This window comes from Ochotona princeps, chromosome 19, assembly GCF_030435755.1.
Source record: "Ochotona princeps isolate mOchPri1 chromosome 19, mOchPri1.hap1, whole genome shotgun sequence".
Taxonomy (NCBI): Eukaryota; Metazoa; Chordata; class Mammalia; order Lagomorpha; family Ochotonidae; genus Ochotona; species Ochotona princeps.
The window spans coordinates 40,583,050-40,600,409 of NC_080850.1; the positions used below are offsets into that span (position 1 = coordinate 40,583,050).

General features: G+C 47.1%; 1 protein-coding gene across 3 annotated transcripts in view; it reads left to right on the forward strand.

The window, feature by feature from the left end:
- The window catches only part of MARCHF3 (membrane associated ring-CH-type finger 3), a 158,262-nt gene that overhangs the window by 129,724 nt on the left and 11,178 nt on the right, over nucleotides 1-17,360 (forward strand). For 2 of the 3 annotated variants that reach the window (XM_058677822.1, XM_058677823.1), the window contains exons 4-5: nucleotides 6,786-6,995; nucleotides 12,583-13,532. In XM_058677822.1, the coding sequence (XP_058533805.1) occupies nucleotides 6,786-6,995; nucleotides 12,583-12,741 (369 nt within the window). In that variant the 3' untranslated portion in view covers nucleotides 12,742-13,532. Of the gene's footprint in view, nucleotides 1-6,785; nucleotides 6,996-12,582; nucleotides 13,533-17,360 lie in introns of those variants that run through there. The other variant, XM_058677824.1, reaches the window with a different exon arrangement.

The window sequence follows — 17,360 nt, forward strand, 5'->3', positions numbered from 1 at the left end:
ATTGGACTTAGGACCCAGAGAATGGGTCAAAGTAGAGTAAGTTTGGTGTTGAGCTTGTGTGCCAGAGCCACAGGTGTTGGTGCTGTCGAGTATTCCATGCATGGGTCCACCTACCAGAGAAGGGGGTTGCAGGAGATCTGGTGAATATACTGTTCCACCATGGACCTGTTTATTGTACAAACACCAGGTAGACAACTCAATGCACAATGCTGGAGCTCAGGAGGGGCTTGGGCTAAAGGCAGTAGGTGCATACCATAGTGGTGCCTGACATTCTCAACTGGTATGGGACTTCAGAGTTTTGCAGCGTGGCTGGTAATAGAGAAGGTCCCTCAACACCCGCTCAATGCTGTTTCTTTCTCAATTCACTGGAAGACTCTCTGAAAGAGGTGAGAGATGAAGGTCACAGAAAAGCTATGGGGGAGCAAACTTGTAGGCCAACTGCAAACTTCTGTCTCCTTCCTCCGAGGGCATGTTCTATCCCCGTGCTTGACCCTGCTTCTCCATCCTTATCTATAGAGCATAAAAAATGAGGTTCAGATTTTTGCATAGTTCAAAATCAAGCTGAAGGAAAAAGTTGGAAGAGAATGAAACGGGGGATTTCTATCTCATTCTAGGAATGTATGGTTCCTGTGCCATATAATCTTGACCAAGTGACTTAATCTCATTGTGCCTGTATATCCTCATGCAGATGAGAAAAGGAGCACCACTTAGTGTCATTAAATTCAGTAAAAAAAAAAAAAAATACGTGGCACACATTAGGTACTTAGTAGGATGAATTAGAGTTCCTGACTTCTTTAATGATTTACTTATTTGAAAGGAAGAGTTACTGGTTCACTCCTCATATTGCCAGTACCACTGGAACTGGACCAAGCCAAAACCAAGGACCTAGAACTCCATCCAGGTCTCCCATGTGGGTGCAGGGACCCAGGTTCTTGAATTGTCCTGTGATGTTTTCCCAGATTTATTAGTAGAGAGCTGGATTGGAAGTAGAGCAGTCAGGACACAAACCGGTGCCCATATAGGATGCCATTGTCACAGCTGAAAGTTTAACTTGCTATACTACAATGCTGGCCCCTAATTTTTTTAAGATGCCTGATGGGAAACAGTGAGCAATCTTTTCCTTAGGTGCCCTGGAGTCACAATTTCCTTGTCCATGACTTACACTCAGTAACAAGTATGGGGTTCAAGGACTTAAAACACCAACAGGAATTTGCTTTGGGTTTCGGCTTTTTGTCTCAAGTTACCTGAAAAGCACGTTTACAGGTTTTTGTCTTCAGTTGTCAATCACACAGAGAACCTACACTTACTCCTCTGATCATTACACCACCCCTGTCATGTTCCAGCTCCCCAGACTGGGAAGCAGTTCAGAGTAGAAGATACTGGGTTTCCAGAATCACACCCATCCCTAAAAAAGACAAGTGCTTTGTGAATAACTCTGCCAAATGTTAGCTTTACAGGAGACCCTCAGGCGAATAAGTCTAAGTGAGTAAACATTGTAAGGCCAGCTCTTTTTTTTTTTTTAATTCCAGCTCCGAACATTTGTTAAAGTCCCCCCCACCACCACCACTCCATCAGTTTCCTCTATCCTCATGATGGTTTCTCATTAAGGAGATTCATGGGAAAGGTTACAGTCGATCAGAGCTATTAGCCACCTGAGTGTAGTCTAGCACAAACTGACCTGCACTGTGTCCTGTCTACCTCAGGGTTTTAAGTCAATTAACTCAGAGTCTGAGAGGCCCCACAGCCCGTACCCCCTGGACCCCCACAACCAATAAAGAATTGAACACATTGGCACTGTGATTAGACCCAAGCCTACAGCTGAAAGCACCTTTACAGCAGCCACTGGCACCTGGCTCACCTGCAGTGTCCGTTTCCAGCCGTAAATGATGCTCTGTCACTGGCAGTAATGTGAGGCTTTAATTCTCTCTGTTGTCTCAGGCCCTGTGGTGCTGATTAAGGCGAGGTTTCTGTTATGTTTCTTGTTTCCGTGTGCTTATTTCCAAGAACAGATCAATCTCATGCTTCAGGAGCAAGCTAGTGACTGGAATGAGATCTCCACAGACACATGGGCGGCTCACTGCCAGGCGGTCAACACTGTGCTCCCTGCCTTGTGTTGTTGAGGGAACAGAGAGCAAGAGGCAAGAAGGTTGCCTGAGGCCACCCACCTAGTTCCTGGCAGCCATATGGGCAAAATGCCACACCAGGTAGCATTCTGCCATTGACCTTGACATTGGAAGCACGGGTGTCAGACATGAAGATTCTGCAAGAATGGTATTTTAGCTGCCTATGCTGTCCAAGTGACAGGAGAAATTAACTGGTGTCCTACATCAGAGGGTCTCAATAAGTAAACATCCAACTTGTGCAGTAAGAACGGTTGAGATCCTGCTTCTCCCACTCTGTCCTTCTTCTTCCTCCTCCCACTCCCTAACCCCTATCCCCTAACATAGGTATACATATGCGTATACATACATATGTATATCTATATGCATATAAGCATGTGTACATATACTTCTTAAAGATTTATTTATATACTTGAAAGACAGAGAGCTTTCATCTGCTGGTTCACTCCCGAAATCACTTCAATAGTTAGAGCCGCGCCAATCCAACACCAGGAGCCAGAAGTTTCTAATGGGGCTCCTATGTAGGTGCAAAGATCCAAGTCCTTGAGGCATCTTACACTGCCTTCCCAGTTCAGTAGCAGAGAGCTAGGTCATAAGTAGAGCAGCTGGGACAGAAACCAACGCCCATATCAGATGCTAACACCGCAGGCAGTGGCTTTATCTACTATACTATAGCACTGGCACCCTGTATTTTTTTTTTAAAGAAGAAATACATACAGAACAATTGTGCTGCCCTCAAAAATAGCCACTGTTGTGCCTGCCAGGTGTCCCTGTGGTCTTTGAGGAAAGGTGTGTGTATGTAAACATGAATGTCTCTGGCTGTGTTACTACATCATTATTTGTGCACAACAGTGGCATTCTTTCAGTAGGACTTTTGTCTACGTAGCAATATATGTCAGTAAATATAAAATATACATTACCCTTTGTAATTACTGTATGATATTTTTGGTATTGTGACAGTTCCATCCTACTGAAATTTTAAACTGGAATTGAATCTTCTATCACAAACCCTGCTTATATAAATTCCCTGAATCAATGTACTTAGATACTTTCATGATAATCTCACTGGGGCTCAGGACATTCTTTTTCCTAATAACAGATTAGTGCGTATGTTCTTGCCACATTTCTGCATGTGTCCAAGGGATGAGTGGCACGTGGGGCTGTAGAGAACAAGCAGATTGGAACATTTACAGTATACTTCCTTAAGTAGGTACACAGCAGACAACACATAGCTAACCAAGTTCCAGGAAATACAGAACCTTAGGTGTGGAATCCAAAGATTGAGAATCAGGGATAATAAAATAACCTGGAAATTTCCCAGGAATAGCCAGGTCACAGAACAGTTAGGAAACAGGAAATAAGGCTCAAGCCAGCCTGACGCCTGGTCTGCCTTTGCACAGTGACTTGACCTTGGATAATGATAATTAGTGATTCATAATTACCCCTTCCATGCCTGAGTCATCTTACTGAACCATGTCAGGTGAATAAGGTGCTGTGAGTTTAAGAATAAGAGAAGAAGGAAAGCCATAGACACTGAAGACAAGGAGGTCACCTGTGACTGTGTGTGTGTGTGTGTGTGTGTGGAGAACCATGGCCAGCAAAGGGATGAGGTGATCACACTGACTTCTGTGTGCTCTCAGGGAAAACCCAGACTGCAGGGGAGTTGGGGCTGTGACAGTTGAGCTCCATTGTTCTAAGAATCAGGATGTCTAAATATCTTGCAACATCAATTTTCCAATTTACTTCACTGAGGATACATCTGAATCAGAACAAAGGTCGTGAATCTCTTCCCAGCTTAATCTCTGAATCACTTGAGGTAGTCACTGAACTTTGCTGTACCTCTGTAAAACTGGGGTAAAAATGTTCTATTTCTGCCATCTACTTCATAGCAAGAGGCCCAGTATTTCAACAACAAAAATTAGAGTGAGCATTTTGAGTTTCTTTGAGGCCACTTAAATGTCTAAGACAAAATAGCTACACACAGCAGGGTTAATGTCATTTGCTCTCAACTATTCTTGTGTTTATGTTAAATATAATGCCTTGTTTAGAATCACAGAATGGTTAGCTATATGCTTGTGCTTTTTAAAAAATGTATTTTATTTATTTATTTTTGTTGGAAAGACAGATTTACAGAGAGAAGCTGAGACAGAGAGAAAGATCTTCTATCCACTGATTCGCTCTCCAAGAGGCCACAATGGCCAGAGTTGAGCTGATCCAAAGCCAGGAGCCAGGAGCCTCCTCTGTGTCTCCCACACAGGTGCAGGATCCCAAAGCTTTGAGCCATCCTCTACTGCTTTCCCAGGCCACAGCAGGGAGATTGATGGGAAATGGGTAGCTGGGACACAAATTGGTGCCCATAGGGGATCCCAGCGGATACAAGGCAAGGATTTTAGTCACTAGGCTATAGCACTGGGCCCATGTGTGCTTTTTATAAAGATTTATTTGTTTATTTGAAAGGTGAGTTATAGGTAAAGAGGGAAAGACATAGAAATAGAAAGATTATAAAGTGATTCTTTTTCAAAAAATAAGAATAAATTAAAAAAAAAAAAAGATCTTCCATCAGCCTCCTCATTCTCTAAATGGTCATCATAACCAGTACTGAGTCAAGCCATAGCTGAGAACCTAGGGTTCTGTCTGGATCTCCCACGCGGGTACAGGAGGTCAAGCACTTGGATTATCTTCTGCATTTCTAAGCTCTTCATTAGGGAGCTGGATTAGAAATAAATAATCCATGACTCAAACTGCATTAGATGCCAGTGTTCAGGTGGTAGCTTCACTTGCTACACCACAATGCTGAGCCCTCTTCCTTCATCCTTGAACATGGCCTTCCCTTCCCACCTACACCGTCCTCTCTCATCTCCCTTGTCATGGTCCTTTCCCTCCCACCAGTGGTTCAGCAGCAGCTGCTCTCCTCGCTGGGATGCCTCCCCGGCATCCTGCCCTGACCTGCCAGGCCAAGTACCCACTAAGAAAATAACATGGAAAACCGTCAACTAGGGCCCGGTGGCGTGGCCTAGCGGCTAAGGTCCTCACCTTGAACGCCCCGGGATCCCATATGGGTGCCGGTTCTAATCCCGGCAGCTCCACTTCCCATCCAGTTCCCTGCTTGTGGCCTGGGAAAGCAGGAGAGGACGGCCCAAAGCTTTGGGATCCTGCACCCGCGTGGGAGACCCGGAAGAGGTTCCTGGTTCCCGGCATCGGGATCGGGGCGCACCAGCCCGTTGCGGCTCACTTGGGGAGTGAATCATCGGACGGAAGATCTTCCTCTCTGTCTCTCCTCCTCTCTGTATATCTGACTTTGTAATCAAATAAATAAATCTTTAAAAACAAAAAAAAGAAAACCGTCAACTAATGTCTCTTCCCCCAACCCAATATGTCTGTTCACCCTTAGTCCTTCTCTGGATTCCTCTGTGATGGCCACATGGAACAGTGAAATGGCATTGTCCAATTTTCTGAGAATAAGCACCCAGTCTAATGGGAGGCAAAGCCAACAGATGCACTACCCATGAACACACTCCAGTAGCAAACCATCATTGGGTTCTACTGCTGTTGTTATAAAATGCATTTCAGGAAACATTGCAGCAGGAATTTAACAGCCAGCAAGTCAGGGGCAGCAGCTCTGTTTAGAAATTCACGTCTCTTAGTTTTTCAACAAAGTTTTCCCCATCCCCATTCACCCAGCAGTGTTAGTGAAGTGTCAAAATGTGGTCCTCAATGAGGAGGTATGGGGTCCTAAAGGCCCAGGAAGTGTCATTACTGAGTTCATGGAGTCTGGTAAGTCTTGATCTCTGTCAGAGATCCCCAGGACCATCTCCAAACTGAAATATGTACTAGAAGAATGCTTGGGCTCAGGAACACATATCAGGGTTGTGGTTCATGACAGCAAAAGGATACAGATGAGAAGCCATAAAGGGGGGGAAATGCATGTGTTGGATTCCAGGATTAATCAACAGGGGCATCCAGAAATTTTTACCATTCCAGCCACCATTGTGACAGTGCAAGCAAGACATTGTCAATAGTGAACACTCAACTGAGCCTTACTGTCCAGGTTATTGACCAGGAACTGTCACCTAGGCCACAAGACCTGTGAGACAGGCCTCAGCTACTCGGACTCCAAAAGCAACCAGCGCCAAAGCAAGCGTTCACCATCGATTACAGGGCTGCTGCCAAGTGTCTCATAAAGCTGGGATTGTGTGGTCCCAAAGCCTCAGGCATGGCATGAGGAGTGCTATTCCCTGGCAGAACGTCACAAGGTCTCAGAGCTCATCTTTGGGAGCTAGTCCAGGAGGCAGTCCTGAAAACAGCCTGTCTGGGGAGTGTCCAACCCAGTGCTGCTGAGTTAGCCCTTCTGTGACAACATTCCCAGGGTCAAGACACTGGAAAGCTTTCATCATGTTGCAAGCTTCTTGTAGCTCAACTGTTAACCCTCCAAGAGCTACATCAGCTCCACTTTGCAACAGAGACTGAACTATTGTCATGAAAATCAGGTCATCCACATGAAGGACATTGTAAAATCAGTGTTATCAGCATCATCATTCAGGGGGCAGGGTCTCCAAATGAGCCCTTGATGCCTTGATATCGTCTCACAATGGGTCTCTACTCCATACCAGCATTTAACCTTTTCCCTTGCTTTTCTCTCTTTCTCATCCCCACCTCCCCCAACAGTGGCTCAGAAACCCTGGTCCTCAGCATGAGAAGCGGACTCTCTTTGGCGACATGGTGTGCTTCTTGTTCATAACACCCCTGGCCACCATCTCGGGCTGGCTGTGCCTGCGAGGTGCCGTGGACCACCTGCACTTTAGTAGTCGGCTGGAAGCCGTTGGGCTGATCGCACTCACTGTCGCACTCTTCACTATTTACCTCTTTTGGACACTAGTAAGTATGGCCCATGGCTGAGGGGTTCAGCCCAACTGGAGCTGGCAAAGCCTTGCCTCCTGGCTATATCACATCTCAGCTGCTAGTGGGAGGATGAGGTTTGGTTTATGATAGAAGTCTGTTTGTGCATATCCTACAATGAATAACAAAAACCCAGGTTCTTAGCGCCCATCTGCCAAAGGTGCATACCTCAGACATTTCTCCCTGGGGTAATCTGTGACTCCTCCTGCCGCAAGGTGTGCTATGCATCTTCTCTTGTTCCTGATTTTCCCTTTTTCTGGGATTGTGTTGTGTTCAGAATAATGCATGTGTTCGCTGTCACTGCCACCCCCTGTGCACATTGTGAATCCTCCCTGCCGATTATTCCTTCCTTGCATCCTGGATCAGCCCAAGGTCCTGGTAGGACATGGGGCCAGACTTTGCCAGACTCTGCATGTTATGATATTGACTGTGCTGCCCATGAAAGTACTAACTTCCTTAGTGTGAAACTGCCACAAGAGAAAAGCCCTTCCCCATTAAGAGTTCTCTGTACAGGTGTGGAAGCGTTGGATCTGCCTCTCTGATTTCTTTGCTTCATGTTCCTTGATTCCCTTGATTCCCAGTACAGCATTCAGTCTTGTTTTGCTTTCCAATGGGACACAGAGGAAGATGACACTGTCCTTGAGAATATTTCCAGAAATTGGGTCCCTGCCTCGCAACAGTGCTTTCCGATGCCAGCTAGTTTCTAATCTGACCTCATCCCATTGTCACTCAGTAGGTATTTCCTGGCTACTGTGTACCATCCCCACATCACTGATGTGCACCTGCTTCCAACACTTTCACCGCCTCTGCCTCCCAACCCTGGCCATCAGCTGCCATGCCGAGGACCCTTTCTGTTCCTCTCTGGCTTATCATGGGTTTCTGCCAGCTCTGACCCTTCGCTACCATGAGAATTTTCAGACAGTCAGGGGCCACACTCCAGTGCCAGGAAGAGGGGCGCATCTTGAGCCTGGCTGAACAGAGAGCATTCTCATGCTAAGAACTTCCCTGAGTCTTCTAGTTAGCTTAGCCTTTCTGTTCCCAGCCTTATTGCAGCCTTTAAGCATATACACTTCCAAAGTGTGTCCCAGTGTATTGTGAATGAGGCAAGGAAGCTGATCTGGAAGCTTCTGTTGTGACGGGAGAGAGCTAAAAATAAGGAATCACACAATCTAATGGCAGAATCTGAGTCTCTAGGAAAATCCCTTTTCCTTCTCTGAGCTGTGACATTTTCATCTGGGAGGTGAGGATGGCAGGTCCACCAGGCTGTCACCCTGGAATGGTGAGACTGAGGTGAAAGAATGTGCAAGGAAGTACTTTGAAAAATAATAGTCTCCTGCAGTGATACACACTTGGAAGTCAATTAACATTTTCCCATCTGTGGTTTTCCTTAGGAGAGTTCCCAAGATAAATATAGGAGGAAGGGGAGGCCCAAGTGCTGGACTTTTAAAGCCACTTTAAGGCCTTTGGGAAAACCTGCTGTGCAAAGCCTGAAGTTACCCAAAAGAACATAAAGGGGGAAAGAGGTAGGGAGAAATGACAGGAAGGGGGAAAAGAGGTGACATGGAGATAACTGGCTGTGGTGCTGTCTCTCCACCACCTCAGGAGCAAAGGAGGCTGTGAAAGACTGTGGAACCAGGCTTTTGGGACAGTGCTCATAGTTCCCAGGCCCCCAGACCTTGCAGCACTAACTGCCTGCATTTACCAGCCAAAGACCCTGTGTCAGGTCCAAGGTTTAGCGTCCTGTTAGCTGTGTAACCTCCAATAAGATACTTAGCCTCTCCAGTCATTCTTCCTCTTACACAGAAGAGGAGACAATACTTGATAACCCTTGACCAGTGGTTATGGAGGAGGCTTAGCAGAATAACAGCAGTTCTCATATGTCTAACACTCAGCACCCCAGCACAGGGCCAGCCCAGTTTTGCTTCCTCAGCCTCCCTGTTCTCCCAACTCCCTCCTCTTCTGCCTCCATAAAAGGCAGAATTACCAGAGGAAAAAAAGTCTTCCTCCCCTTTGACTGGTGTGAAAAACGTGCTGTGGAGTCAGCTTAGCAACTGGGTACTGAATACAGAATAATTCCTTGCTAGATAAATGCAGCACTGAGCAGCCCTGGCAAGAGCCTTAATTCAGAAGCTGACAGCACTTGGAACCTGCCTGGCGGCAGAAACCCGTTGTAAACAAGCTGTCAGGCTTAAGGAGAATACGCTGTGGAAATGTCTTAGATAAACAAACATGGTGTCAGCCCAAGCCTGGCTCCTGTAGGAGCGATTGCTGGAAAGGCCTCACACCAGGGCATTCCGCACACCAGCAGGTGCATCTGATGCTTTTCACTGGTTCATGTGGCCATGAGGGCCCACTCCTGATGCCTACCTAGGAACCTTGTCTTCAGTGTGGTCAGAAACTCAGCTGGGGCCCAGGAGACCAGGGCATCAGCTCCTTTCACCCTGAGAGCTCAGGAACAGGAGACACATAAACATCTGAAGCGAGAGGAAGTATTGGCATGGATGCCACATGAGCTGGATGGAAGGGAGCCCATGTCAGTGTGAAGACTGTCTACAAGGGACCGGTAAGATACTGAGGATTGTGGTGCAGAACGTTAGCTAGTACCCAGGCCCAGACAAAATGAGCCTTACAGGCTCACTCCCTGGCTCACTTGCAGATTGTGGAAATCCTTGTCCTAAAGGAGGGATGCTCCCTGCCTGGCAGGTGCTGCCTGTCCTGTAGCAGCCTGCAGTGACATTTTCCCCTGGTGCTGGGACACCAGCTACCCTAAGCCCCAGTCCCGTGGATACGCTAACATCGGAGAGGAAGGGCAAAAGGCAAAGGCTTAATTATAAGATTTCCCAAAGCTGCACTGGACTCGACAGCAAAGCATTGCAATTGCCACAACCACTGTCACCTCCCTGAGGGGACTGGAGACTGCCAATATTCTCTGCCTTTCTGGTGTCATTGCTGTGACCACACTCTGTACATATGGCAGGAGGTTGGTCAGTGAATGAAAACACCTCAGGAAATCCATCCCTGAGCTTAAGGGTTATATTTTTAGAAAAGTGTTCCAATATTCTTGCTGCTTCTTCTCCCCTTAAAACCTCAGCAATATAAGAAATATCTAACTGAAGTTCCAACATGACTGCTGTCGTGCCTTTTTGGTTTATATTATTGTTTCCTCATTGATTATTTCTCTAAAGTAAGCCTTCCTCTTGCCTATGATACAGCAATGCAGGAAGCATCTAGAATAACCCAGAGCTAGATCAGGCCTATAGTTACTGTGCACTGTGCTCCACTTCTCTTTGAGTCACTTTCATGTGACACTTTCTTCTAATCGACTGGATTTGCCTGCACATTTCATCTGGGTGTCTTCACACATGTGTGGATTTTTTTTTCCTTAGCTGAGGAACCAGGACACCTGTTTAGTCCTTGACCCCATGTGCTCCCTGACCCTGGTGTTTCTCAGGGCTCTGACATACATGCACATCCCCTGGGGACCTTGTTCAAATATACTCTGGTTCCTTCACTTGTGTGAGCCCCCTCATTCTTAAAGTCTGACAAACTCCCACCGATAACCACATTAAGAGTAAGGCCTTAAGGAGCCCAGGGGTTTCTCCCTCTCCAGTTTCAATCTACTAAGGAGCATCACAGAATAAAGCAATAGGCCGAAGACTGGCAGGTACGGGGCTGCGTGGTAAGCCGGAAATGTGCATTATTTCGAATGCCACAGTTTACACAGATGAGGGAACTGAAGCCTGTTGATGGGAAACACCTCCCAAAGTGGCACAACTACTAGGTGGAGAGTGGGAATTACAACAAATGTCTCTGGCCATGAAGCCTGTGATCTGCCACCTATAATGACCCATGGCAACTTCTGGGCTGCCTTGTGCCATGTGTGTCCAGCCATTCAGCACCATAAAGGAAGGGCCTCTAGACATGAAATCCAGTGCTCCTGTGCATCTCCAGGTTCCTGACTCATGAGTCCTTGCCTGAACAACAGGCTCTCCAACCTGCCGCTGACATGCATGAATGCCACCAGGCAGAAGCAGGACAGAACTGATAGAAGAGAATCAAACTCTGAGGGGAGAAATGGATCCACTTTGGCATGTTAGAGGCCTTGTGGAGGAAAGCACATTTGTGTGAGTTTAAAAGCTTGTATTTTCAGACCTAAATCTCTCTGGCACTCGGCCTGTGGCATCTGCTTCCTAGCCTCAGAAATTTAAATGCATGGCCTTGAATTTCATGATCCTACCATGCGGATGAACAATCTCTTTCTAGATAAGAACCTGTGCTCCCCTCTGCTTCCAGCAACACTGAGCTCAAGCCATCAGGTCAGCCCTTGTCCAGCCTCCTTGGATCCTTTCAGGGGGTCCAGACCAAGCTCCCACCCACAGACAACTTGAATGATGCATCAGAGCTCCCAGACCCCTTCCTGCCTATATCTTCTCTTGGCATCTGGATGCTCTCAAACTGGCACCTATTCCATTTTTAAAGGCAGTTTACAATCTTCAAGTATAGGCTCTGAGATTACTGGGCAGTCCATCAGTGTTTTATGTCAGACTTCTCCACAACCAATTGCAAGTTTCAGTATCTCATTCCAGAATATTTACAGAAAAGCAAACACTTTGGGGGCATAATTAGGTCGCAGCTGACCATGGAATTCACTGTTCATCCTGCTCTGTGTTACAGAAGAGCAGCTTCAGCGTAGAACCGTGTTGCACTCAGAAAGCCCAAGATGTTTATTCAATCAGCAAACCCTTCTGAACAAGTTCCTAAGTGTCAGGCACAGTAACAGGCACTGGACGTCTGAAATAATGTAATGCAAGCCTTGCTCTTGACTGTTCTTCGCAAGCCTGGAGAGGGAAACTAATACTTAGTGTACAGCACACTGGACAGCTACCAGGGTGGGCAAAGGCACAAGGTGCTGCAGGTTCCCATGGAAGTAGTGCCTCACCCAGCCAGCAGTTCAAGAAGACTTAGCAAGGTTGGGGACGCCCAGGCTGAGTCTTCCTCACTGGCAGCTGCAGAGTAAGAACCACAGGCAATTAGAGATAAGCACTCATCACGTTGTACATGCTGTCCATAAGCCTGTTGTCATCGTGGGGATAGGTTCCTTTGAGTTGTGCAGTGCCTGGCCTGCAGGCCGAAGCATGAAGTCTGAGTGTCTCAAGCAGGCACATGAGCCACATCCAGCCTGGCCTGGCCGGCTGCCTTCAGCCAGGCTGCTTCATGACTGGCACCTGGGGGCCCACAATGCCAGTAGCCCAAAAACAAATCCAAACGCAGAAAGAATTCTCTGCTCTCACATGCTGATTTGATTTAGGACATGGAGAAACCGAAACAGATAGCCACCCTACACACCAAGTCTTTGGCTCACCCAGGGTGCCCCTCAGCTGGTCAGCAGTCTTGCAGCATGCCAATATGGCTAGAGTCAGTCATCTTGCCCAGGAGTACATGTTCCACTACAGGATTGCCATTTTGGGCTATGGACAGCTGTTTGAAGAGACACTGGTTTTTGAGAGCGATGATCAACTTCTGCTCACCGTTCTGAACCCCTTATTTTTCCCTCTGCCATCCCCAGGTGTCATTTAGGTACCACTGTCGATTATACAACGAATGGCGTCGGACCAATCAGAGGGTGATTCTCCTCATTCCAAAGTCTGTCCACTTACCTTCCAACCAGCAGTCCTTGCTGGGCCTGCACTCAGTCAAGAGGAACTCCAAGGAGACAATTGTGTGACGTGTGGTTGACTGGTTGACACGTTGTCCGGAGCCTGGAAGTTTCTGCACTGGGGCCATGCACCAAGCCGCCTCCAGTCCCTCCTGAGGCCTGAGGGTCAAAACATCCAGAGGCGCATTAACATGCAGCCCCCTGAGCAGCGAAACCTGCCAGAAGAAAGCAAATTATGTTTGCTGCAAACAAATCATGGATGCTGCATTCACATGATACTTGCTGAGCTGCCAAACATGTTTATTTAGCAGATACTGTATGGGATTTTCTGAACACCTCTTTAACATATGAGGAAGATTGTTGTGCTAAGGGTGCAATCCAATTCTTCCTTTTTTATTACTATTTCAAATATATAAATATATATATATTAAACTTAGATGATAATCAAAATGGAAAGGTCAATGTAAAAACTGGTTTCTTGGTTTGAATGGGCTTCGTTTCGGTTAGCTTGTTTCACAGTTTCTACTGTGGATTCTCGGGGGGTATTCTGATAGGCTGACTTGTCTTTTTCATCTTGTTCCTGTCCCTTACTCAAGGAGATAGTACAAAGACTGCAGAGCAACTTGTGTTGGAAGGCTGTTTTATACTAAACTTCACTTAACTATTCAGGTTTTAAAGAGAGAAAAAGGCATGGCAACTGTCCACCCGGTGAGCTGTTTATTTAAATACCATTAAGAAGGAAAAAATTTAAGAAAACTTGTTTGGTACCGAGAGCTGATAGAAGATATTTTCTAATAATAAATATCCAGTGCGTGAAAGACAAATCCCACTGATTGCAATACTCTCTCATTCTTTTTTTTTTTTTTAATAATAAAACCTGTGAAGTTTCCCAAAGTAGCTTTAAAACAAAAATTGGGGAAAGCATAAAGGCTGGTGTTCTAACTCCCATCTCCTTGAGTGGATGTCTTAATTCTGCATTTGCAATGAACTGGAGGATCATTAGACATTTCTAGGAACCTGAGACCTGTTTTGCATATCAATTAGCACTCCCATTGCTCTATTGAATTTCCAGCTTGACAGGTAGATACAGCAGAGAAGCCAGTCCTAGTGGCCAGGGACCTAGTCGAGAGATCCTTTTGTCTGATATTTAAAAAAAAAAAAAAAAAAAAAAAAGGAGCCCCACATAGTGCCTTTCCCTAGCTGTGAGCCAATTCTGTCACAGGGCAAAATAGACTTTTTCTAAGGGCTTCGTGTCACCCTTTTATCCGTGGCAGAGTGGGGGTCTGAATCTGTTGCCTGCTTTGTGTGCAGCAGGGCCGGGGAACCCAAGTCTGTTACCAACAAAGCACCAGCTGTGATGGGTGCCCCATCCCTGCTGTCTGCCCACCCAGGCACCCCGTGAGCCTGGGTTTCTAGAACATGACCTACAGTCAGAGCATCTGCCTTGTGCTTCCAAAGCCAGAGAGCAAACTGTGCAGTGAGAGGGGAGCAAGTTGTATCCACAGATGGATGGGGCCAACGCAGGGGTCCCCTTTGTGGGGCTAACCCTTCATTCACAGGCTGCCCCACACATGGCCTGGGGAGGGAAACAGCTGCATGGCTCTCGGCTGCAAAACTCAGATGTGCTTTATGGCTTGTGACAATGGATTTCCTCCCCAGCACGCTTCACTTCGGTACTTCAATCCCAGTAATGTACATCTCGGCTATTCTGTTGACGCCACCCTGCTAACCCCTCTAGGCTGTCATTAGCAGCACCATCAAGCGTTCTTTAATTGACCTTTTTAAAATGCTGGACACCGCTGGCTGCAGTGCAGCTGCCACAGTAAATTTCCAGAGCAAAGAGTCCAAGTTGTAAGCTTGTGAACTGCAACCTTGAAATATACCTGATAAGTATGGTCCACCCAGCCTTGGTCCCTCCACTCTCTGGTAAACCCTGGATACCCCTTGGCTGCATGTCAGTGCCGTTTGTGAAACTATGCCCTTGATCCTTGTGTCTCAGATGAATCATGGAAGTGGCAGGCTTCCTGCTGAGATTGGCCACACAAGAGTTCCTGTGTCCTGGGTAGGTAAGGTGAGAGATGGTGATACAGACTGTCACAGACAGGCAGGACCCAGGCAGTTCACTGGGGCCCCTGGCACTAGAAAGGCTCAGCTACTTAGTACTCGCTGGCCTCTGACCCCAGCTTGTGCATCCCACCGTGGAAAGCAAAGCAGGACCCAAGATGCCAGGGACAGGTTGCCTCTGGAGCCACCAGTTTGGTACCTCTGCTGCCTGCCAGAACAGGGCCATGCAGGACGCTGTGAATTCTTGGAGGATCTTCCATGTCCTCTGGGTTTTTGGGAAGTGCAGCATATGTGCTCAGGCACCCAAGTATGAGGGTGTGAAGACAGGTGGTGGCTACGTTCCGTGCTCTGCCCCCATGCCCAGGGTCATGCCTGCTGAGAGGAAGGGATACCTGATTTGGGCTCCCTGACACCCAGGTGCCAGGCCAGTTACCAGCAACCATGCTGACCTCATACTCTTCCTTAGCTTCTTCTTGGCTTCTTTCTTTTTGCAGTAGGAAGAGATCAGGGCAGGGACGGGTGAAGGATCCTTTTGCTTACTGCTTTGCTTCCGCTGACCTCAACCACAGCTATCTGCTTTGTCCTCTTTGCTCTGGGCCACAACTTAACCAAGCACTGCACTCTCTGGCCTGCCCTGCCCTGAGATCCCTGGGGATGAGGGGTTTCTGAGTGCTCCCGTAAGGGAGAACATAAAGAACAACTATGCAAACCCCACAGTTCCTCTAAGAACCCAGCCAACATGCAGACGGACTGTAAAATTCAATTAGGTACAAAGCAATGATCTGTGTCAGGAGTTTCTAATGTTTCCTCCATGAGCCTGATCCCCTCCTGCCCAAGTGTGGGGCCGTGCCTTGCAGTGTCGCTTAGAGTTGAACTATGGCCAAAGTCACTTCATCTCTAGTGAAAACATCTGGCTCAGGGCACGCAGGCACTGTAGAAGTAAGCAGAAGTGGACTCACATGGGGCTGCAGCCTCTGTTGCCTACCAGGGCTTGTTCCTTCCCCACTGGGTACTATCCATTGGCCAGATATCTGATCCGTGCCTTCCCCACCTCAGCCTTCCTGTTTGTGTCCCTCTGTCTTTCCAACACTCCAGATAGCTTCTGATGCCGTCCACACTCAAGACAGTCCCAAGGCTGGGACTATCTGAGGAAGAAAAACAGTGGGAAATGACACCAGCATAGGCTTCCTGCCCACTTTTGTCCAGAGTGCTCTGAGCAGCCATGTGGCATGCTGGCTGTAGCACTAGATAACAGAGAATCAGAGTGCACATTGGGTTGGCAGATGGAATAGGACTGGGGACTATTTTAGAACAAACCTGTTTGGACAGTGATGGGTCAGACTTGACCCTGACGAGGCCAGCCAAACATAGAGTTTAAGCTGTTCTCTGCAGCACCAGCATTCTCTGTAGGTACCAGTTCAAGTCCCAGCTGCTGCACTTTCAAACCAGCTACCTGCTAATGCACCTGGAAAAAACAGAAGGCAGCTCAAGTGCTCAGGCTCGTGTGCCGACTTGGAGACCTAGATGAAGCACCTGGTTTGCATCTGGCTCAGCCCTGGACATGGAAAAGAGAATCCGTGGAGTGGAAGCTCTTGATCTCTCTGTCTTTCCCTTTCTTTTGCTGTAACTCTGCCTTTCAAATAAATAAATCATTTCTGAATAATTTAAAAGACCATAAAAACATTATTGTAAATTCTTTGTGAAATGAAGAAGAGCTAATTTGAACAATTAAATAATATCTGTTAAGACTGTGCTGGGGAGTAAGAAGAACTCTAAGAGAGCCTCTGGGAGTTGAAATTGCTGACTGCTTTGGGTTTTGGGAATTACATTGAAGTTGTGTTTTCCTTGTGTCTCCTGATACTGACCTATGGCTGAGTGAGAATTCAGCACAAACGTTGCCAGCTCTGAGTCTAGTACTACAGAAGTCCATCGGCTTTCTGCATCCCCAGAGAGAAGAGCAATGCAGGAGTGACAGACCAGATGCTGAGTGCCTTGGTGGGAACACTGCATTCTGGGGCACAGAGTCAAGTCGGAGGCCCTCCTGCTTTCAGAAATTCTTACCTTAGAAACACACTTTTCAACTACCCAGATAACAGTTCCCCACCAAGGAACTGAATGGACAGGAGCGATCAAAGGTTTTGTTCTACGTTATCTGCGGACATCTGATACCCAAGGTCAACTTCATCATACATTTTAATCTATGACACAATATCTCAATTATTTCTTTAGTTTGTTTTGGGGAAGGGCATGCACTTTTTAGTTGCCTTGGCTTCCTGTGTACAAGAACGACTGATGCTCCCCACGCTGTACTCCTGGATGCGGTAATCAAACTTCTGGCCTTGGATTTCCTCGGGGACATTCATTCTGGGGAAGCTGACAGCCAGCATGTTTGTTACTGGCTTATTACAAAGGATATTACAAAGGCTACAGGTGAACACTATACAGGATAAAGTAGGGGTGGGACACACAGTTTCCCTGCCCTCTCCTCACCCCTACCCCTGACAACCCTCTGTGGAGTCAGCTACCAGAAAACTCCATGACATAACCTCTGCTACCACCAGACAGCAGGACCCTGCTCTTTATCTCACGAATGTACAGTGTCATGCATTTCCTGCCAGCCATTC